Genomic DNA, 24741 nt, shown 5'->3' on the forward strand with positions numbered 1-24741 from the left:
GTTACGTCTAGATACGACTCTTACAGGTGACACGTACGTAAGCATCCTGTCTGATCACCTGCATACATTCATGTCCATTGTGCATTTTGACGGACTTGAGCAATTCCAGCATAACAATGCGATACCCCATCCGTCCAGAATTGCTACAGAATGGCTCCATTAACACTCTCCTGAGTTGAAATTCTTCCACTGGCCACCATACGCCCCAGACATGAACATTATTGAGCATATATGGGATGCTTGCAACGTGCTGTTCAGAAAAGATCTCTGTTGTGGACTGACAAGACAGCCAGTCCACAGTGACGTGTAACCGAAAGGCACGCGCTTAAACTCACGCGGGCTGGCGTGAAGTCTGAAACAGGATACGTAATGAATGCTATAAAGAAAAGTATGTAGCTGCTGGAATACTTAACTTTAATCCATCATTGGTGTACATCGCTCTTGGCGATACAAGTTAAGACTCTTTAGATACATGCAATATACTGTTAAAGGCGCCTTGCTAGGTCGTAGCCATTGACTTAGCTGAAGGCTATGCTATCTATATTCTCGGCAAATGAGAGTGTCTCCGTCCGTGTAGTCGCTAGCAAAGTCGTCCGTACAACTGGGGCGAGTGCTAGTAAGTCTCTCTAGACCTGCCGTGTGGCGGCGCTCGGTCTGAACTACTGACAGTGGCGACACGCGGGTCCGACGTATACTAGCGGACCGCGGCCCATTTAAAAGCTACCACCTAGCAAGTGTGGTGTCTGGCGGTGACACCACAATCTCCACCCCCTCGTACTATTACGAATTTATGGACGGTTCTTCAGGATTCACGGTGTCGGTTCCCTCAGACATTAGTCGAGTCCATGCCACGTCGTGTTGCGGCATTTCTGCGTGCTCCTGGGGGCCCTACATGATATTAGGCAGGTGTACCAGTTTCTTTGCTCTTCAGCGTATTTTATGTATAGTATTTTTCTCTTACGTAAACGTTTATAGAGTGGATACCTGATTGATTTCAGAATACACTTCCCACCATCAAATTCATCTGCACACAATATAATCAGTACCGAGCGTGGTGGCGCAGTGGTTAGCACACTGGACTCGCATTCGAGAGGACGACGGTTCATACTCGCGTCCGGCCATCCTGATTTAGGTTTTGTTATTTCCCTAAATCACTCGAGGCAAATGCAGGGATCGTTCCTTTCAAACAGCACACCCGACTTCCTTGGCCATCTTTCCACAATACAATGAGACCGATGACCTCGCTGTTTGATCCCCTCCCCCAAATCAACCACCTAATAAAATCATTAGGCAGCAAAATCTTTCTGATATTTAACAAAAAATATAAAATGAAAATATCATGCAAAGATGACATATCGTTTCCATGTATGCTATATACAGTATGTTAATCATTAAGTACACCAGCAGAAAAATGCCCTATCGGAGCGAAAAAAATGCGAATATGTTACCGTTTATTTAAAAGGTTCTGAAAAGTGGGGTACAAGTTGCCTCATTCTGCTTTCCTCAGCACCTTTAAAAATCTTCCCAAAAATTTTGGCATATTCATGCTCTTTTGAACGTACAACCCTACTCTCACACTCCCTTGCCTGTAACTCGCTCACATCCTCTTGTGTACAGCTGTGAATCCCTCATACACATCCACTCCCAGTTGCCCCTTCTCACGCACCCGTTAAATACAACTCATTGTCACTATCTCTTTGTGTCTGTCACTGTCTCCTGTCTCACAGCCACACTCCCCTTTGTTCTGTCTTAGGACTACTGCTGGTCTCTCTCTCCCCACCCACCACCCCACCCACCTCCATCTCCACCCCCCCACCCCCCACCATCTCCACTCGCCCCCACCACCTCCCACCCCCCCCCCCCACCCAATTAGGTTTCACAGGACGTGGGTACTGCTATGTTTGCGTACGTTTGGTTATGATAAACCACTAATACGCGCTCATCTAGAGATTGTGTGCTGAAAGTTGAACGAAGGGTAGGAGTTTGAAGGACAGAGGGGGAAAAAGTGCCTAGGCAAGAGCCAAGGGAAAAACCTCTGCGATAGTTGGGTCGGGTTGTAAGACCAATAGCGGTTATGTTACTGCCTGCGACAGGTCATGCAAGGGTAAGCTTTGTTAGTAGTGGGTATCATGCAGGCAGATACCTTTGACGATGTGCAGTGGTGTTACTCGGCGGCTGGAACTGGATGCCAGTGTTGGCTTCTCGGTCAGCGTCAGCATACCTTTAACATGTTCGTCATCGTTTAGTGTCCGATAGGCCATATAATGGATTCACAGTGTAAGATAGTGTTGGCGGTTTGTTTGTGCGTTAATGTGCGAGCTTCCCGGTTTCCCTGCTGTCGGTCGGCTTTAATTGCAGCTGGCATATCGCTTGTGGGTGTATGTTAGCTCGCCATAGGTGGTTATGCCCTAGCTAGTTGTATCTTTAGCTGTTTATGCCTCCACCTATGGTTGCGATCAGTTTCCCAGAGTAAAGGTGAATGGACTGTTAGAGTCTAGAGTTCCTGTATAGTCGTTTGGCGAGTTTTTTTGAATACTTTCTTGAGGATTTCAAAACGGTATTCATTTTGAAAATCCACGTTGCAGGTGTAGCGCGCACCATTGCTAATGATGCATAGCATTTTGTTCTGTATGATCTGTAGGCGACACAGGCGTGTAGGAGCTGCGTACGTCATTAGAGGTCTAATCAGTGTGATGTATATTGACATCGACACCCTCCTGTTAAGTGTCCTTTCCCTATTGAACATTGGGAAGAGTTTGAGATTCATGTACGCTTTGTTGGCAACGTACTGTATGTGGTTCAACCCCGCCCCCCCCCCCCCCCCCCGTAAGTTTCCGGTCCAGCCAGACACTGAGGTATCTCACTTCCTCCTGGAAACGTATTCCACTTGCATGTAGTGTTAACTGTCGACAGTGTTGATGTTTGCATAGTAGCTTCGGGCTGAGTGTTAACAGAACTGCTTCACATTTGTAACTCTTCAGGCTTTCCCGGCGATCTAATGACATCTTGGGTTGTCGGGTGTTCTGCCGGATATCAGCGTCGTACTTGCACGATATTTCGGTCACGTAGCTCGAGACCTTCATCAGGTGCGACCTGAGACTGCTCCTCGAGTAGACCTGGTCCAGTATTTATGCCTATGGCCTTCCCCCTCCACCAACGGCTGCAGGCGCTTCCTCTGTGGTCCGCGCCCATTCCCTGTGACCTGCTGGAGCGTTGCTGCTCCGTTTTCCGTCCGCTGCGGTTCTAGGTGTTCCCACTGCGGTCCGCGCCCACCAAACCCGCTCCTGGGGGGTTTCATCTACTGTCTGGTACCCCAGCTGCGGTTCTAGGTGTTCCCACTGCGGTCCGCGCCCACCAAGCCCGCTCCTGGGGGTTTCATCTACTGTCTGGTACCCCAGACAGTAGATGAAACCCCCAGGAGCGGGTTTGGTGGGCGCGGACCGCAGTGGGAACACCTAGAACCGCAGCGGACGGAAAACGGAGCAGCAACGCTCCAGCAGGTCACAGGGAATGGGCGCGGACCACAGAGGAAGCGCCTGCAGCCGTTGTTGGAGGGGGAAGGCCATAGGCATAAATACTGGACCAGGTCTACTCGAGGAGCAGTCTCAGGTCGCACCTGATGAAGGTCTCGAGCTACGTGACCGAAATATCGTGCAAGTACGACGCTGATATCCGGCAGAACACCCGACAACCCAAGATGCTTCACATTTGTCGAATTTAATACGCCATCGTTCCAACCAAGGCTCGGCAGTTCTGGATGCCGTCTGTAAAGTCATTAATGTAGAGGCTGAGCAAGATAGGCCCAAAGATGCTCCCCTGGGGTACTCCAGCTTGGATACTGTGTTGTGTCGATTGTTTGTCCTCCACGTCAGTGTTGAAACCTGTTCGTAAGACATGAGTGTATGAGACGTATGAGTCACTCTGGGAAACCAGCATAGCCGTTGTGCCTGGTCCTCCCCCTACCTGCTCTTTTAATCTTCTTCCCCCTTGGGTGGTCTATTAGGCTTGCTCATCTTTTGTCTCTCTGTGTTCCTAGTCTTTCCTTGGAAGTTTCTGAGTAAAGTGGCGAGGGTCACCTCGTTGTACTCTGCTTTCAGGGGCTTCTGGCTTCTCCATAGATGGGATGGGACACATTTCCTTCCTCTCTTGCTCTGTTTCCCTTTCTTCGTTTTGATCCCTGTCGCCCTTTCGTATACCTTGGGGTTCTCTTCCACTGGGTTTTGCACAGTAGACTGTCTGATCTACAGTTATGGACTGATGACATAGTAGCTCAGTCCCTCTAATCATCCCACCGACCAACCTTATCCAAGTCCCCCCTCCTCTCCCCCTCCCCAACAGCTGCCACGTCTTCTGCTCTGAGTGCCACTCCTACTCGATCTGAAAAGTGTCCCCCTCCTTCAACACCAGTCAGTGATGGGGCTCTCTCCAGGGATCCCGCCTTTGGCGTCTTCGCCTGGAGGCCAATTGCCACAAGTTCGCTGCAAGACCCAAACTCTGTGTGACTTAAGGTCGCCTTTGATCTATGGAAGAGGAAGAAGAAGAAACAGCCTCCGATGCCCTCAGAGACGCCGACCCCCCTTGGCAACTTGAGTCAGGTCTCTTGTTTATGGATGTCACGCTGCCCTCGTTGATTATGTATGGTGACCCCACAGCGTGACTGATATTGGACCATTCAACTTCAATTTGAATACTTGTTCTGTGCTTATTCAATGGAATTGTAACAGATAATGCAGTCACTTTCTGGAATTGGAACCTTTATTTCCTTCTTCTGATGCTCGCTCACTGACCCCTCCTGGGTTCCACGCTTTCTGTCGGTACGGGATTGGCCTTTCGAGAGCTTCTGGTGGAGTCTGCACGTTGGTCCTTTCCTTGTTAGTACCTGGATCCCCAGTTGTACCAAATTGGAAGTGATTGCCATCTTAGGCCACTTGGACTCTGCAGACACGGTTTGCAATCTCTCTTGCCCTTCTGACAAGCCACCTATGCCTGCTGCTCTAACTTCCCTCCATCAGCAGCTGCCTCCTCCCTTCCTCCTCCTAGTGGATTATAATGCCCATCACCCCCCGTGGAACAGAGCCTTTTTGTTTACTAAGAATCTCACCAGAGACCAACTTCTTGTGCACGAACTGTGCCTTCTTAATGATAATCCCACTACCCATTTCAGTGCCTACTTTCCCTCAACTTCTCCTGTTACGCTGGTCACCGCACAATGACCTCTGCAATAGTGACCACATTCCACTTTTTTCCGCCTCCCAATGCCCAGTTCTTCCCATTATTTAATCAAACAGAGAAAAATGGCTCTAAGAACTATGCGACTTAACTTCTGAGGTCATCAGTCGCCTCAGAACTAATTAAACCTAACGAATCTAAGAACATCACACAGATCCATGCCCGAGGCAGGATTCGAACCTGCGACCGTAGTGGCGGCTCGGTTCCAGACTGTAGCGCCTATAACCGCACGGCCACTCCTGCCGGCCAAACAGAGCAAGCAGGAGTGTTAGGAATGCTTTGTCTCCTATATAGGTTCTTCCGTCCATTCGTTACAGTTCTGTGGTTAGCTCTGTACCTTCCAAGGTTGCCAGCGGCAGTCTTACATCCTGGGCCTTGCCTTGTTTTTGGTCTTTTTATGGATCCAACGGTTCTCACAGAACACTTTCTGACCCATTTTACTGTGACATCGGCATAAGCCTCCTCCTCCAGAAATAGTGGGCTGATGTTTCCCACTTATATTTTGTCCCTAGTTAGGTGGAATCCTGCAATGAACCTTTTGCTGAATGGGAACTTCTGGCCCACTCGACTTCCCACGACTCATCCCATGACCCCGATTCCATCCATAGCCAATTGCTTAGACACCTCTGTCCTCCACAATGACAATATCTCCTCTGGGTGTTTAACGTTATTTGGCTTCAAGGCGTTTTCCCCTCTGAATGGAGGACAGTACTGTACTTCTGTCTAATAACGTTCCTGCAATCAGGGGGACTCTCACCATGTGGCATTGTTGCCTCCAGCTCTCCCATTAGGATTCTACCACCCTCTGCCATCTTTGTATCGGCCATACCAGGTTGACCCATGAACTTTTTACTCCATAATGAGCTGCCTTTTCCCTTTGTAGTTGCAGCCCCCCCCCCCACCACTATAGCGAGACACATTTTACTAAACTGCCCTGCCTTTTGGCCCTTCACACCTTTCTTGTCCTGGGTGTTAGTGGGGACCCTCACATGGTTATGTCCGCTCTGTTTTCTTCGGGAAAGTGGTCTGCCCTCCGTGATTCAAGTGCCTTGAGTTTCTTTCTGGAACTGGACAGCACAGTCCAGTCGACGGGAAAGGAAAATGGGCAAATGACGAGGCAAAAGGAACGTTGGGGTGGCAGGAAGAGTAAAGAACAGGAGGGCGCGGAGGCAGGTGGGGAAAGGCGATTGACATTGGTATGCGAACCCTTCCTCCATGCCAGCCAGGTTTTTTCCCCTACATTTTGTTTGATCTTTTGTGCCGTTTTGTTTCCACTTTCCTTGTGTCTTCTTCACTTGTTGTCCCAGGCGTTTTATCATGGTGCGGTATAGTGTGGGGATTGGGATGGGTGGGCGGCGATGCTGGTGCCCAATTGTACATGGCGCTTCTGGGACATCCCTTGCTATCGCCTGGACTGTGCTGTTTGTGGTTTGTGTTGTTCCTCCTTTAGTTCATAATCTTATATCATGGGACTGATGACATTGCTGTTCGGTCTTCCCCCCCCCCCCCCCCCCCCGTCGCCGCCCAATCAATCAACCAACCAACCAACCACCCATCATGCATCATATCTCCTGAACCATGCATCTGCAATGACATAATTTTGCTGTTACCTCTACAGTATACATGTCTCCAATATGTGTGACAAATGGTTAGCAGTAAAGAAGTAATAAATGAAAAAGTCATGCCTGATGAAGTTTTGCTGCACGAAGTGGCAGCGAGAAAACAAAAGTTTGAAACTATGTGCAAAATTTGTAGGACGTCGCTAAGTGCTCTCTTTCAAATACTGGATGAATAACATCCAGATATTTGCCCCCTCCTCGAAACATGTACACAATTCCTCACTTAAATACTCTTGTGTTACAACTTGCATTTTCATTTTTTTAAATTAGATCAATAATTATATAAAATACTGCATTATTTTCCTCGTGGAAGTGATTAACAACATGCAATTCGGACAGAATGCCATAAACATAATTAGCCGAATTTTTCCAGGAGCAGGAACTTTTCACTGGGCGAACAGGGCATGACGTTTTGCGTCGGCGGGAAAGTAGAAGTTAAATAAGAAGTTCTTCCAGAAAGCGAAGCCACAGGCACATTAACTATTCAGTCCATACATGCCGTCTGGGATTCAATTTTAAAGAAAGTTTCGTTACTTTAACCAAAGAGTTAACGTATAGGTTGTGTACAGTATTCATGGAACTTGTGCTGAAAAAGATAGGTAACTCCTGGGTTTGTTGGCAGCCAAAACGAAATGGATTGATAGCGAGTTGGATTATTCGCTCCAGACTTGTTCGAAGCGAAGAAAGTCATTTGACACTGTCAATTACATGTATCTTCCTCGGCACTGAAACGCAATTGTAGCTTTTTAGCACTCTTTATGTATCCGTTTTGGGCACGATTTTACATAACTTAAGCAACTGCTTCACTTAAAACACTATACACCAACAGAACAGATAGTCCTGTCACGGGAAAGTCCACCTATACCATTGTTACAGGGGAATTGTGCATATAGTATACGCGTCATAAATGTGCCTACATTCCACAACTGTGGTATAGTGTTATCCCTTTTACAGGATTTGACAGTCTTGTATGACTAATGGATATGGAAACCAGACTGTTAGTTCATTTCCCTAAGAGTTTTCTAATTGTTAGAAATAAACTCAGCAAAATGGAATAATACTGAATCTTGGAGCTTTCTGTACAAAGTTCACAAAGTGGTTTGTCTAATGGAATTAAGATCGCCAGCCTACACTATGTGATCAAAAGTATCCGGACATGACTGAAAATGACTTAAAAGTTCGTGGTGCCCTGCATCGGTAATGCTGGAATTCAATATGGTGTTGGCCCACCCTTAGCATTGATGGAAGCTTCCACTCCCGCAGGCATACGTTCAATCAGGTACTGGAAGGTTTCTTGGCGAATGGCAGCCCATTCTTCACGGAGTGCTGCACTGAGGAGAGGTATCGATGTCGGTCGGTGAGGCCTGGCACGAAGTCAGCGTTCCAAACCCCCCGCCCCCCCCCCCCCAAAGGTGTTCTATAGGATTCAGGTCAGGACTCTGTGCAGGCCAGCCCATTACAGGGATGTTATTGTCATGTAACCCCTCCGCCACAGGACATCCATTACGAACAGGTGCTAGAGTGTGCTGAAAGATGCAATCGCCATCTCTGAATTCCTTTTCAACAGTGCGAAGCAAGAAGGTGCTTAAAACATCAATGTAGGCCTGTGCTGTGATGGCGCCACGCAAAACAACAAGGGGTGCAAGCCCCATCCATGAAAACACACACCACCGTAATACCACCGCCTCCGAATTTTACTGTTGGCACTACACACCCTGGCAGATGATGTTCACCGGGCATTCGCCATACCCGCACCCTGACATCGTATCGCCACATTGTTTATCGTGGTTCGTCACTCCACACAACGTTTTTCCACTGTTCGATCGTCCACAGGATGTATACGACCCGAGACACCCGGGAATTTTTCATCCGGGGAAAAACCCGGGAATTTTTCATCCGGGGAAAAACCCGGGAATTTTTCATCCGGGGAAAAACCTGGGAATTTTTCATCCGGGGAAAAACCCGGGAATTTTTCATCCGGGGAAAAACCCGGGAATTTTTCATCCGGGGAAAAACCCGGGAATTTTTTCATCCGGGGAAAAACCCGGGAATTTTTTCATCCGGGGAAAAACCCGGGAATTTTTTCATCCGGGGAAAAACCCGGGAATTTTTTCATCCGGGGAAAAACCCGGGAATTTTTTCATCCGGGGAAAAACCCGGGAATTTTTTCATCCGGGGAAAAACCCGGGAATTTTTTCATCCGGGGAAAAACCCGGGAATTTTTCATCCGGGGAAAAACCCGGGAATTTTTTCATCCGGGGAAAAACCCGGGAATTTTTTAGAATTCCGGGAATACTATCTTAGTATAGCCCCGGTTCGGAAATGTCGTAGATCCGGGGCTGATGCGCAGAGCAGCCTGAGTTATAGTGGGAATGTGTGTAGTCTCCAAGTGACCCGTGTTTACATTTAGTGATTTTGCTGTTTCCTCTTCGTTTACTGCTCTTATGTCAAATGAAAACAAAACAGATTTCTGTGGCCAGGAGCTATCAAGTGAATTAAAATTGTCACATAATTACGGAAGGCTAATACATGTTATTAGTTTCAGATTTTATTTTATTTCCACTTTTCTGACAGTCATGCATTAATCCTCTTGTAGAACAAGGAAGTCAATGTGTTTGAAACTAAGTGTTTAGTTCCATACTATCGGCTAATTTCAACAGCTCGCTGCATTTCTGGGGCACATTTTCATCTTCTAGCACATGTGGCATAATGCCATAATAAAGAATCAAAGATGAGTTAATACAGTACTGGTACTCCAAGAAAATTTACATCCCGAAACCCACACTGAAAAGCTTGATATCAGGTCGAGGCCCACTTCTTTGGGAATATGGATATACGAATGTGCTCTTTAAGTATGCACATTCAAAGTGCCATTTTAGTATGGTTCACGAAATTCCGATGCTCTTGGAGTATCCTCTGATGTCTTGTTTCTTTTATGACATAATGTAAGATCTTTTAATCTTTTACACGTACGAACATACGGGCTTCCTGCGTCAGAGTAGCTGCCAAAGCGCGGTGGCGCCTCTTATCTGGCGACTACTGAAACAAATCTATTTCCAACTGGTAGCGGGAAAATATTGGGAATGGTGGATTGAAAAGCGTTACTTTCAAAGTAAATTTCCTTTGACGCAAGTTGAACTATGTGCGAGAATGTACATTGAATTTCTTAAATCACAGAGCGTTTGATGACGAGCCATTTAGAAGTATTTCGAGCCCAGAAGATCAGACATTCATGTCGTTTTTATGATCAAATTGATATAGTGCCACGAGAAACTCTTTCTCCTCTGTGGTAGCTAAATTATTTGCAGAAAACTTTGAGGACAAGTCAGTGGACTCGGATAAAAAATTTTCCTGGAACATTCGTGTGATCTATCTTAAAGTGTAACACGCGCAAAAAATATCAACATTATATGTGAAAGCTTAGCTTCCCTTGCAGCTTATTAACCTTAGAGACCAATATTATATGTGAAAATAGTGCTTTCCTTGTAGCAACACTATGTACATTAATTTAAAACATTAACTTTTCCTGTTTGTGTATCCGTGCTGTTTTTGATGTTGCTATTAGTTGACATCACGTGTCCTGGGATCTGAATATCCGCTGTCATCGGCTGGTGAGATCACGTGACATGAGCTATGACTGGCTTACAAAAGCGCATCGCAATCTCGATTACACTGGTTCGGAAAGTAACATGCGGAATTTGGTGGAATTCGAATTTATACTTTCGTAATACGAAAATATGCGGCGTGCATGTTGCTGCACATCAAAAATTTTTCCAAAAGGGATTTTCTTCCCTGAGTTTAGTTTTCTAAAGTGCCGGGAATTTATACGCCCGTATATAAAAACATAACCATTCAAAAGGATTGATAAGTTTTACAGTTCCGAGGGGAAACATACTGTCACTTAATAACGCGGAAAAAGTGTTTTCATCCGGGAGAAAGTGTATTTTTAACAGGGAAATCCCGGAAAAATCCGGGAATTTTTTCCTTGTCCACGTATACACCCTGGTCCAATATTTACGCTCCTTACGCTCCTTACGGCGTCGTTTGGCTTTCACCGGCGTGATGTGTGGCTTATGAGCAGCCGCTCGACCATGAAATCGAAATTTTCTCACCATAGTACTTGCAGTGGATCCTGATGCAGTTTGGAATTCCTATATGATGGTCTGCATGGATACCTGACAATTGCACATTACGACCCTTTTCAACTGTCGGCCGTCCCTCCCTTTACGTTCCCATTTGACTATCACATCGGAAACAATGGACCTATGGATGTTCAGGAGTGTGGAAATCTCGCGTACAGACATATGACAAAAGTGACACCCAATCACCTGAGCACGTTCGAAGTCCGTGAGTTCCGCGGAGCGCCGCATTCTGCTCTTTCACGATGTCTAATGGCTACTGAGGTTGCTGATGTGGAGTACCTGGCAGTAGTTGGCAGCACAATGCACCTAATATGAAAAAAAACGTATATTTTGGGAGGTGTCCGGATACTTTTGATCACAGTGTATCTAGGCAATGAAAAGGTATTTCAGAAAAGTAGAAGTAAACTTGGTCTACTTTTCTGCTGTTCCCTTACATAACTTCGCAAATATAATTTTTCTGGGTATGATTTTGAGGAAGACACAGCAATCTTTTAGCTACAATACCCATATACATATATAGTTTTGATCTATAAACGTCACGGACGTTTAATCATCACTATGCTAAAAATATTTGGCCAAGCATTTTGGTTTTCGTATAGCCAACAAATAAAATACTTAAGCATTCAAATAGCATAATACACACATTTAACTACCGCTCGAGATGTAGGGAATTGAAGGGAGAGCTGGAATTTTACAACCATGAATCAGCGGTGGAAATGCCCATAACCCGAAACATGGTGCCGGAATCATAAAACCTGGACTGTAGAACAATGTAAGAAAATCATTTGGTCGGATAAGTATTGTTCCTTGCTGTTTCCAATGTTTGGCAGAGTTTTCAATCCAGGAATGAAAACTAACGGAGGGTCGGTGGGGATTTGGGCAGCCATTTCGTGCAAGGTCGCGTTACTGCCAAGGATTCTGTGACCATTTTGGCTGAACAAGTCCATCCTGTTGTACTATGTTTGTTCGCTGTGGTGATCCTGTGTTCCGGGATGACAGCCCTCCTGTTCACACAGCTCGGATCGTACAAGACTGATTTTGTGAGCGCAAAGATGAACTGCCACATCACCCCTGCTAGCAGTCACTAATTCTTGATATTACTAAGCCTTTATCTGCTTTGGAGAGATGGGTGCGTCATAGTTAGCCACATCCACCGTTGTTACCTCAACTTGCCATTATTTTGCAGCAATAATGGTTTAAGATTTCCTTGAAACCCATTAAGGACCTGTATTTATCCATTCCGGGGTGACTGGAAGATGTTTTGAATGACAACATGTTTCCTACACAGTATTAGGCGTGGTAATGTTGTGTTTTCGGTGCTTCCACATTTTTATCCAAACCCTGGACGTTGTTTCCAATGTGACTGTTCTCTTAATATTTTCTCACAAATGAAACTTTCCATTCATTCTGCCACTAAGTGCTTCATTTAGACGAAGCATATCTACGAAATCATTATCATGTTAGTGCGACATAGTTGTGTTAGTCAAACGTGTCGTTTGTGGCTTAGAGAGAGAAAAGCGACAGCTTCATAAATACCAGTCTGTGTGATAAATGGTTCACAATTTTTAGATTTCTCTGAGCAATTTTTCGATTCCAATTTAACAAAAAGAAAATCCACCTGTTCTGGCTGGCCTGGTGACTTATCGTATGCCCTACAGTGCTGGAGCGCGCCCCTGCTGTGTGTGTGCAGGCTACATCCCGGGCATGCACTTCCGGTACGGCACGTCGTTCCGGCGCGCGGCGGACGACAGCGTGACGGAGTTCTCGAGGCGGCTGGCGCAGGAGGCGGCGCGCCGCGAGAGGGACCGCGCGCACCGGTCGCGCAGCGCCCCCAAGGCGCCCTGCATCCGCTCCAGGGACGAGGTGCGCGCCGCCATCCGCCAGTACGAGGCCGACCACAAGTACAAAGGTAACGCTGCATCTCCTTAGGTTGTGCCCACAGCTCTTTGGTGGGTACATGAGTGGTGTGCACAGAGCTGTTGCAGCCTCTATTCTCTCCCCAGCTGCATTCCCTTCCCCATGTCCACTCCTTCTCATCCCAGCTCCTGCCTCTCCTGCCTACCCCTCTTTCTCAGTTTGTGATTACCTTTGGCAGTTCCGCTATTCCTTAACATACTGGTCTTGTGTTTCTGCTCCCCTTTTTTTTGTGCCTCGATTGGGGTTTGACCACTCTTTGTACATTATTTGCGTAGTGTGACCCATCTGGGGAAGAACTCCCTCTCTAGCGTCTCTAGTGTGGGCTCCTCTCTCCTCTCCTCTCCTTTCCCTCCCAACCATCCCACTAGGCCACCTGCATGGTAGCCAGTCCATGTGGTGGAGCCATTAGAGATCCATTTGGTTGAGCCCCCTGACAACGCAGGGATTACACTTCTAGTACTTGAGTTGTCACCACTTCCTATGCCTAGGAGTGGTTGCTCATCTTTTTCGGGCTGTCGTGTCCCACTGACGAGTCCTGTGGGGGAGTGGAAGGACTGCAAGGATGCACATCAAAGAAGTTACTTGACAGGAGGTCTCGGTCTCGTGGTCGTGGGCTTCCTTCTGTGCACCTCCTCCACAGAAAAGAGGGCTGTAGGATGAGTTACAATACGTAACTCGGCTGGGATCTCGGGGTATACTGGATGCAGTCATAAATCAGTGCATGAGGATATATACACTGGAAGCACCCCTGGTTCAAAAATGGCGCTGAGCACTATGGGACTTAACTTCTGAGGTCATCAGTCCCCTAGAACTCAGAACTACTTAAACCTAACTAACCTAAGGACATCACACACATCCATGCCCGAGGCAGGATTCGAACCTGCGACCATAGCGGTCGCGCGGTTCCAGACTGTAGCGCCTAGAACCGCTCGGCCACCCCAGCCGGCGAAGCACCCCTGGCACATCCGGTTTATAAACAGTTCTATATACAGAGTCTACTAACTGTCTTCTTAGTAGTGTAATTCTCATAGTTCCCTGAGTTTACGTCCCGATATAGCAGAGGCGGGCGCGCCTGACTAAATGTTGACTACATGGAAATAAGTCTCCTCGTAGTTACGCAGCACTGCACTGCGATCTCACAGCTTCAGAACTCCAGCTAAACCATTTATGATCGACTGACCTGCTGCTCCATCACTGCCTTCAGAATATGGCGGCTAACCTTTTTATAGCGGTATTGCACCCAGCACCACTTGTTCTAGAAGTTTCCAGTACTCTTGAGCATTGCGTGTGTGTCACGCGGTAGCACGTGAGGCCGCACGCCGATGTCCAAGGGTTGTGTCTTGCAACAGCTCTCGAGCCTCGTGATGCGGCATAGTCCGCTCTTGTTAGCCGAGTCAACATTACACATAAGCTACGTCCAGTCACGTCCGCCTCGCTGGTTGCAAGAATTTCCAAGCCTACATCTTACTTGATTTTTAACCCTAATTGGAGTGAGTGGTACCGAATCATGCTAAGCTCCATACTTCTGGTCACTCTTATGCAGCCATCTCTTCAGATAGGAACAGTTCTCTCTCTGCTTTTGCTTTCTCGGTTTTCCTCCCTAGCCACTGTCTGGGAGGACAGCCAAGCACACAGCCTAGGGGTGAAGCCCCTTCCCCATTACTTGGTTTGTTCCAGGACAGACAGGGAGATTTTCGCCGCCGCCAAACACACCTAAGATAAGTTTGGTGAAGCTGACACCTTTAGTAATATGCAATCTGGTTCCTTCTCATTAAACCCTTTCCTGCCAGTCAATCGGCTTTGCTTTGTGCCTGTTAGTGCTTAGCAGACATCACAGTGAGCATTATTCTTCACCAGTCCTTTAATATGATCCAGAGCACTGTCTTTCATGCTGATGAGGAATTCAGGGTTAATCTGACACAGCTCAGCATTCATTTCATACCGCCAATCCAGAGATCTTCTAAGGACAACTTTGTTGATACCAGCACTTTCATCCTCACTTTCTAAGGCAATACCTGTTTTGAGAAACTCGTGTGTGGTTTACCATTGTGATGTGAAGCCCTATATGCCACCTCCCATGTGCTGTTTCTGGTGTCTCCATTTTGGTCACATGTCTTTGCGATGTGAGGTGACTCCTATATGCAATGACTGCAACCACCGTCTCTATGTGGGAGAGTCCTTGCGTCCAACTGCCCAAGTGCATGAACTGTTTTGGCCCGCCCTCTCCTCACTCGCCAGATTGCTCAAGTTATAAAAAGGAAAAAAAGATTCAGGAATTCAAAACTCGATCATCTATTCTACTCTCAGGCCCAACAGAAATTCAGCTTGGTGTTTTTAACGTGTACCTTTGCTGCTGTGGCGTCCTTTCCTCCTCCTCCTCCTCCTCCTCCTCCTCCTCCTCCTCCCCCCCCTCCTTACCCCCATTCTGTCCCCCCTTCCCTTCCCTTCTCCCTGCAGTTCCAGTTCCCTCTCCTTATGGAACCACACCTTCTCATTGGCCAGAGAAGAAACACTCTTCACTGGCACCTGCCAGGGATGAGGCTACTTCTAGAAGCCTTGTCCCCAGTGTCTCCATGACAAGAAGCCTGTTACGTTGAGTCAGACATGGGACCCATACTCTGTGGACTTAAAGGCCGCTCATTCTCTTTTGGATTCTGATATTGTTGTGACTGTCTTCCCAACCACAACTACTCTCGCCCTCTAAAGGAGTGTCACCCCCTCCCTCTGAACAAGGGTCCTGTCTTACATTCGTGGATATCGCTCTGCACTTACCAGTGACACACTGCCTCGAACAATGATCGATTCTGGTCTGTTCGACGTCCATTTGTATTCCTGTACTCACTTCTAATGGAATTATAGTGGTTACTATCGTCACCTCCTGAAATCGCAGTCTCTTCTTTTTCTCTACTGTGTAGCTTGTGTTGTACTGCAGGAATCTCATTTTGTGGGTACTTAATCATCGACTCTTCATGGTTTCCAAGCCTTCTTGCCAGGGCTTTGCCAGCCTCTGGTGGTAACTGTACATTGGTCCACAAGAACATTATTAGTTCCTGGGTTTCTCTTCAAACTGCACTGCAAACGGTGGCCGTTCCGTTTTGACTCTTTGGTAATGATACGCAATCTTAATCTCCCCCCAGGCTGGCCTCCTAAGCTTCCTGCTCTTGTTGCCCTCCTTTGACAGCTCCCTCCCCCCTTTCTTCTCCTTGGAGATTTTAATATCCATAGCACTCTGTGGGGACATAGTGCGACCGCTGACTGGGGCAGGATTGTTGAAGACCAGTAGGCAGGGCTTGAATTCTGCATCCTCAACACTGGAGCTCACTCACACTTTAGTGTGGCACACAACACTTTCTCGGTTATTCACCGTTTCATCTCAAGCCCTGGATTCCTCTCCTCCATTCACTAGGGAGTTCACAATAATTTGTGCAAGAGCGATCATTTTCCGACTGTCTTATCTTTCCTTCAGCATCATTCACCTGGGTGTCCTTCCAGGTGGGATACCTTTTCCTTGGCTGCCATCCTAGCTACTCCACCACACAATAGCACTGATGAGTCTGTATGGAATTTGATCAATTCCATCCTTTAAGCAGCCACATCAGCTATTCCCTTTTCCTCAAAGTCTCCCCAACTGAAAACAATCGCTCTGTGTTCCTCAGAAATTGCTGCTGCTATCAAAGAGCGCTGTCATGTTGTCAGACACTACAAACAGCATCCATCTCTTGACGACCTCCTGGGCTTTAAATGTCTCCATACCTGGGCCAATTATCTTACTAAACACAAGAAAGGATTTCTTGGGAAGATTATCGTCGCCATAGTGCCACACACTTTCTCTTTACATGTATGAGCAAAGATCAGGCGCATTTTTTGGCTAATGTCCTACACGTGTCCTGAGAGTTTCTCTGAATGGTGTTATTGTCACTAGTCCAGACTCAATCGCTGGGTATTTTGCACGTCATTTCGCCCAGATATCAGCGTCTGTTCACTATCAGCCCATATTCTATCTTCTCAAACATCTTGAACAACTCCCTTTATATTTCGTTCCACAACATGTGGAGCCTTATGACCCCCATTGAGCGAGCAGGAATTCGCCAGCGCCATTGCTCTCTGCCCCGACACGGCCGTAGACTGGATCAGGTACACAACCAAATGCTTAAACACTTATCTGTAGCCAGCCAGTGTCACATATTTGCCCTTTTTAACCGTCTCTGGAGCTAGTAGTAGTTCCCTTCCCATTGTCGAGAAAGCTAAGTTATTCCACTTTTGAAATCGGATAAACCACCTCTTGTGATGGACAGTTATTGTCCGATCAGTTTAACCAATGTCCTCTGCAAGTTACTTGGAAATGTGGTGAGTCGAAGGCTGTATTGGATCCATAAATCCTGGTATCTTTTGGCTTTGACCTAGGGTGGTTTTCGCTGAGGCCATTGTACTGCAGATGATTTAGTCCACCTGAAATCTGCAATCCAAATAGCTTTCGCTTGGTGTCAACTCTTGTTTCACTCTTCTACGATCTGCATCAAGCTTATGATACCACATGGTGCCATTCTTGCCACCTTAAATAAGTGGGGCCTCCTCGGCCACCTTCCAGATTTTATCTGGTACTTTCCTTCATGTTGCATTTTTCGGGTACAGATTGGCGCCTCCCATAGCACCTTCTGTCTGCAGGAGAGTGGTGTTTGCAGGGTTCTGTTTTGAATGTCTCTCTTTTTAGTGGCTATCAGTGGTCCGGTGGAGGCTGTGGGACTCAGTGTCTCCTTATTTGTATGCTAATGACCTTTGCATTTATTTTTGTTCATCACAATGGGCCTTCCTGAATGCAGACTGTACAGAGCAATACAAAGTGTTATCTTGGGCCCTCACTCAGTACTTCCATTTTTCGGCTGTCAAGACCTGTATTATGCACTTCCATTGTTGCCATAAAGTGCGCCCCCGTCTGGACCTGTAACTTGATGCCCAGTCCCTCAGTGTGGTGGACTCTCATCTTTTTTGGGACTGGTCTCTGATGCCTGGTTAACATGGCTTCCCCATCTTCATCAGCTAAAGCAAACATGTTGGTGGCACCTCACAGCTTTCCAATGCCTCAACAATAGCAACTGAGGCACGGACAACTCTACAAAACAAGGGTCCAGTATCATACATACTACAGGAGACTCTCATGCAGCTCAGATCACCTTTGGACCTGATACACCATTATCGGATACAACTGGCAGCTGGCGCCTTTCAGACTAGTCACATAATCAGCCTCTTAGTGAAGGCAGGGATTCCACAATTGCAGGTTGCACCTGCAACAGTTTATAGCTTATGCATTAAGCACCTGCTGCTCTCTGAAGTACCCAAACTACCATATCCTCTTTCCAGACAGAGAGATCCCTCTTCTGTAATGGCGGCCCAGGTCTTGTGTTATGATCGCCGTTATATGCAGTCCCCTTTTGCTCAAATCCAGCTTTCCCCTCTACAATCTCTTCTCCAGGCCTGCTCATGTACACCTCTGTTGAGCAACCCCCCCCCCCCCCCCCCCCTCCAAAGCTGTCATATCTCAAGATCCAAAAGTTTAGGATCCACATGAGGCCCTCAGTTGCCAGTTCTTCTCTGTTCCAAATGTGCTTTGGGGTTCAGAACTAATCTATACTGATGGTTCAATGGTTGGTGGCCACACTGGCTTTGCCTGCATTCATGCAGGATGTAATCAACTCTGCTCATTGCCAGATGGCTGCAGTGCTTTCGTTGTGGAGTTGGTAGACATCTATCATGTTACTGAGCATATCTGTTTCCCTCCCCCTTTCCCGCCCTGTTTCTCCCCCCTTTCCTGCTCTTTCACAACTGAAACCACCCATATCTCAACAAATTTTGGTATCCAGACACACATATAGGCACTTTTCTTCTAGTTTTGACCATGACACTCTCTTTCAGGGAAATGAGAACCTTTCTTTGAACACCTGCGTGCCCATTTGAAAATTGTTTGCCCACTACTATCTCGCCTAGTACGTGGCTGAAAAGAAACAAGGCACATACATTAAGTCAGATATCAGACAAATGAAGGAATGACGATTGAGGTTTAATGCCCTATCGATGTCAAGATAATTAAAGATTGAAACTCGTATTGGACAGCAGATGGGGAAATAATTAGGCCACGCTTGTTCAAAAGGTACCATAACAACACACTCCTTAAGTGATTTAAGGAAATCACAGATAACCAAAGGTAGAAGGCCAGGTGAAGTCTAGAACCCCATCCTCACGAATACAAATCCCGAGCCTCGAGCACAGCACCACTTCAGTTAATTAAATAGAAAGGACGTAAGGACTTTAATTAACGATAACTCTGGCGTTATTATACAGATTGAGCCACAACTCCAACTAGCCCCCCAGGGGGTCCACAACTCTTTTGTGGATACGTGCATAGCGAGCACGGGACCCCGAGCTAATGTGGCATACCTTCCTTTTCCGCATCCTTCCCTATACCCCATCTTCGCCCCCCCCCTACCCTCACCTCTGGCTCTTTCCTTCCCTTTCTCCCCCTCTGGGAGTATGGCTTGTGCCTATGTCTGGAGACAGACGCTCGTAAATGTAATGCATTCTTTGCCTTTTCTGCTTGTATGTCTTCATCCGCCCTTTGTCCTTCTCTTTTCCTTACCTCTTCTCTTTACCCTTTTCTCTGCTGCGGCGTTTGAGACCCCTCTTCTTTCCTTTCCCTTTTTTGTTTATCCCTTTCTCTTTCTTCCTCCCTGTGCGTGTCTGAAGGCCGACCGACGCATTTTTGTGCGTAGCCGGTGACGGAGTAACGCGCAATTCCCCGCCCCGGGTAGACAGGTAGGACACGTACGTACCCCCTGGTAACGGCCAGGCCCAGGGAGGGGTGATTACCCGAGCTGATACCTTCCGAAAGTGCCGATTGGTCCCTCCGTCCGTTTGTCGGGAGGTGTGACCTGAGGCGTGAACAATCGCCTAAGGCGGGAGTGCCCTCAGAGAGGGCCCCCACAAGGGAGGAGCGCGCCATCGGAGACGCCAGTAATTATGGGGGATTCTTCCGCAATGGTTTCCTCACCTTCCACTATGTCTGCTCACAAGCGTAAGTTCACTGAGTCTCAGCCACAGACAGTTCTTCCATCATTGCCACAGTTCTTTGTTGTTTCTCGGTCTGACGAAGGTCACAACTTCTCCACGGTCAACCCTTTCATTATTCAGAAAGGTGTCGACGCAATTGCAGGTCCTGTAAAGTCTTGTTCCAGATTACGGAATGGCACCTTGTTGTTAGAAACAGTCAGTGCCCTCCAGGCACAAAAATTGCTGCGTACTTCACTGCTCCACACCTTCCCTGTCCGGGTTGCAGCGCACCGCACTTTAAATTCCTCGCTTGTAGTCGTTTATACACGCTCCCTCGATGGATTGTCTGACGAAGAAATTCAGCACTACCTGTCTGACCAGGGCGTAACAGCTGTTCATAGAGTTATGAAAAGGGTTGACACGAACATCATTCCAACCCGCACTGTCTTCTTGACATTTGACAAAGTTCAACTCCCATCGACAATCAAAGCAGGCTATGAGATAATTTCCGTTCGCCCTTGTGTCCCAAACCCTACACGTTGCTATCGGTGTCAGTGGTTCAATCACACCAGCCAGTCCTGTTCCAATCCGGCCAAATGTGTTTCGTGTGGCAAGGATGCCCATGAGGGTGTTTGTCCACCTCCATCCCCTCGCTGCATCAACTGTATGGGTGACCACGCTGCTTCCTCTCGAGATTGCCCCGTTTTTAAAGACGAATAGCTCATCCAGGAAATCAGAGTGAAGGAAAAGGTGTCAACCTTTGTTGCTCGAAAATTATTCGCCAGTCGACAGCCCACCATGCCTCAGACAGTGAAATACAGCACTGTCCTTGCTTCTCCTCGGCCAACAAAGGAGGCGGCCACGCAGACTTGCGACCTCACCTTTAGTGCCACGGTCGTCAGATCGGCCAGCGCAAAGATCGCCCATTCAACTTCACCACTTTCGCCTGTCCACTCTATGGCTCACCCTTCATCGAGTTCTGCTAAATCTCGAGCCCAAAAGTCAGATACCAAGACTTCGAAAAAAAACCATACTCGTGGAGATTTTTTGCGTACGCCAACTTCACAACCATCGGTTCCTCCTTCATCTAAACATCATATTTCCAAGAAGGCTACTAAGAAACCCAGTTCATCTCCTTCTCTGCCAAGGCGTGTCCCATCTACAGCACCACCTGGCGAAAATCGCCCTCGGCCGTCTTCTGTGTCGCCGAGGCGCACTGCTGGCGGCCGATCAACCGGCCGATCGCTGGTGGCAGGAGCTGCTCCTGAACAACCTATGGATTAGGATCTTCTGCCTTCGGCTGAATGCCATTCCATGCTGTCGGTCCCAAGCTCTGAGCAGTCGTTGTGTTGACGGCAACCTTGGTCACATTCCTCCATTTTCTGTTCACCCTATGTCCATTACCCACTGGAATATCCGCGGCATTCGAGCCAATCGGGATGAATTGTCGATCCTCTTACGATCCTACTCGCCGGTCATCTTCTGTCTTCAGGAAACAAAGCTGCGTCCCCATGACCGCTTTGTTCTCCCCCATTTTCAGTCCATCCGATTCGATCTCCCCTCTGTTGAAGGCACTCCAGCCCATGGAGGACTCGTGATTTTTCTCCATGATACTCTCAATTATCACCCAATCCATTTAAACACTTCCTTCCAAGCTGTCGCTGTCCGTCTTTCCCTTTCCGGATACACGTTCTCTCTTTGTACTGTATACATTCCATCGTCCACACCAATGGCACGAGCTGATCTCCTTCATCTTCTTGGTCAGCTTCCAACCCCCTATTTGCTGGTTGGAGACTTCAATGCCCACCACCCGCTTTGGGGATCTCCACATCCTTGTCCACGTGGCTCACTATTGCTAGACGTCTTCCACCAAGCGGATCTAGTTTGCCTCAACACTGGGGTCCGTACATTTTTGTCTGCCTCCACGACAAATTTCTCTCATTTGGACCTTTCGGTCTGTACTGTTCCGCTAGCTCGGCGCTTCGAATGGTTCGCCCTTGATGATACACACTCGAGTGACCACTTTCCATGTGTCCTTAGACTGCAGCCTCAACTGCCCTACATGCGCCCGCGACGCTGGAAGTTTGTCCAAGCCGATTGGACACTTTTTTCGTCTCTAGCGACATTCGATAACCGTCACTTTCCCAGCGTCGACGATGAGGTCACACATATTACCGACGTTATTCTTACAGCTGCGGAACGTTCAATACCGCGCACCTCCTAATTGCTCCGGCGCCCCCCAGTTCCTTGGTGGAACGAGGCATGCCGTGACGCAATACGTGAGCGACGACGTGCTCTTCGCGTTTTCCGCCACCATCCTACTTTGGCCAACTGTATCCGCTATAAGCAGTTCCGTGCGCGATGCCGTCGCGTCATCCGCGATAGCAAGAAGGCAAGCTGGAAATTCTTTATTAGCCCATTTAACACCTTCACTCCCTCCTCGGAAGTTTGGAGTCGGCTTCGACGGTTATCAGGCGCGCCTAGTTTCTCCCCGGTCTCTGGGCTCAGTCGCGCGTGATACGTTAGTGGACCCCGTCGCAATTTCTAACTCCTTGGGTAAACACTTTGCTGAGACTTCGAGCTCTTCAAATTACCCGCCAGCGTTTCTCCCGAAGAAACGTGCAACGGAAGTGCAACCTCTTGCTTTCTTCTCTCAAAATCGCTAAAGCTATAATACTGTTTTCTCCATGCTCGAACTGCAACATGCACTCTCTTCTTCTCGCTCCTCCGCCCCAGGACCGGATGGTACCCACATCCAAATGTCGCTGCATTTATCAACCCATAGTCTGCGTTACCTCCTTCGCATTTATAATCGAATTTGGACCGACAGTACTTTTCCCAGACGATGGCGGGAAGCTATCGTCGTTCTTGTTCGGAATCCTGGAAAGGACAAACATCTCCCATCTAGCTATCGCCCCATTTCTCTCACGAGTAGTGTATGTAAGGTTTTGGAGCGTGTGGTGAATTGCCGTTTAGCTTGGTGGCTGGAGTCTCGCAGTCTTTTAACACCTGCCCAATGCGGTTTCCGAAAGCATCGTTGTGCAGTTGACCATCTTGTTTCTCTCTCCACTTATATCATGAACAATTTTCTCCGGAAACGCCAAACAGTAGCAATATTTTTTGATCTGGAGAGAGCATACGATTCCTGTTGGGGGACAGGCATCCTCCGCACACTGTTCTCTTGGGGCTTTCGAGGTCGGCTGCCCCTTTTTCTTCGCGAATTTATGGCAGAGCGCACATTTAGGGTGCGGGTGAACACTACTCTCTCCCGTACTTTCTCCCAAGAAAACGGGTTACCCCAGGGCTCCGTGCTGAGTGTAGTACTGTTTGCCATTGCCATCAATCCAATTATGGATTGTCTCCTTCCTGATGTCTCGGGCTCCCTCTTTGTGGACGATTTTGCGATCTACTACAGCTCTCAACGGACCAGCCTTCTTGAACGACGTCTTCAAGGATGTCTCGATCGCCTCTACACTTGGAGCACCGAAACTGGCTTCCGTTTTTCACCCAGTAAGACCGTTTGTGTTCATTTTTGGCGACGTAAGGAGTTTCTTCCACCCTCCTTACATCTAGGACCTGTCAACCTTCCGTTTTCGGACGTCACTAAATTCTTGGGTCTTATGTTTGACAGAAAACTGTACTGGTCCTCTCACATTTCCTATCTTTCGGCTCGCTGTCTGTGATCCCTCAACACCCTCCGTGTCCTGAACGGTACCTCCTGGGGAGCGGACCGAGTGGTCCTTCTCCGCCTCTATCGCGCCTTAGTGCGCTCGAAATTGGACTATGGAAGCATAGTTTGCTCGGCCGTCTATTCTTCGTCGTCTCGACTCTCTCCACCACCGTGGATTACGTTTAGTGTCTGGAGCTTTTTACACCAGCCCTGTGGAAAGCCTTTATGCTGAGACTGCTGAACCTCCGCTGTCCAATCGGCGAGCAGTCCTTCTGAGTCGTTATGCTAGCCATCTGTCTTCCATGCCTGCTAATCCAGCGCATGACATTTTTTTCGACGCCTCCTTTGATGTCGGGTATGCAGCCCGCCCCTCCTCCCTACTACCACCGGGAGTCCGCTTCCGTCAACTGCTCCATTCTCTTTCCTTCCGCTTTCCTAAAACCTTCTTGACAACTTGGGGTACAGCACCGCCTTGGCTCCGTCCCCGGATCTGCCTGCTCCGTGACCGTCAATTTCCCAAGGATGGTACCCCTTCACTTGTTTATCGTCGGGCATTTGCTGCTCTATGTGCACAAATGAAGGAAGCCACATTTATTTACACTGATGGCTCGAAAACATCGTTAGGTGTAGGGAGTGCCTACATTGTTGGCGACACCCCAAATCGATTTCGGCTTCCCGACCAGTGTTCGGTTCATACTGCGGAGCTTCACGCTGTTCTCCAGGCTGTCCACTACATTCGCCGCCATCAGCGGATACAGTATGTCATCTGCTCAGATTCTCTCAGCTCTCTCCTCAGTCTCCAAGCTCTTTACCCTGTGCACCCTCTGGTCCACCGGATTCAGGACTGTCTGCGCTTGCTCCACCTGGGGGGCGTCTCGGTGGCGTTCCTCTGGCTCCTGGGACACGTTGGTATCGGTGGAAATGAGGCGGCCGATATTGCGGCCAAGGCTGCAGTCTCTCTTCTTCGGCCAGTTATTCAATCGATTCCCTTCGTCGATCTACGGAGCGTTTTATGTCGTCGTGTTGTTCTTTTACGGCACGCACATTGGTCGACACTTCCCCATAATAAACTGCGAGACGTGAAAGCTCTTCCTTGTGCTTGGACCTCTTCCTCCCGAACGCG

The 24741-nt window shown here is 48.0% G+C and overlaps 1 protein-coding gene across 1 annotated transcript in view; it reads left to right on the forward strand.

Moving 5' to 3' along the window:
• LOC124606657 (protein FAM166B-like) overlaps positions 1–24741 on the forward strand; it is a 323554-nt gene that overhangs the window by 286231 nt on the left and 12582 nt on the right. Inside the window, exon 4 of the mRNA XM_047138662.1 lies at positions 12681–12899. Within this exon, the coding sequence (XP_046994618.1) occupies positions 12681–12899 (219 nt within the window). The remainder of the gene's footprint in view (positions 1–12680; positions 12900–24741) is intronic.

Source organism: Schistocerca americana, chromosome 3, assembly GCF_021461395.2.
Source record: "Schistocerca americana isolate TAMUIC-IGC-003095 chromosome 3, iqSchAmer2.1, whole genome shotgun sequence".
NCBI classification, from domain to species: domain Eukaryota; kingdom Metazoa; phylum Arthropoda; class Insecta; order Orthoptera; family Acrididae; genus Schistocerca; species Schistocerca americana.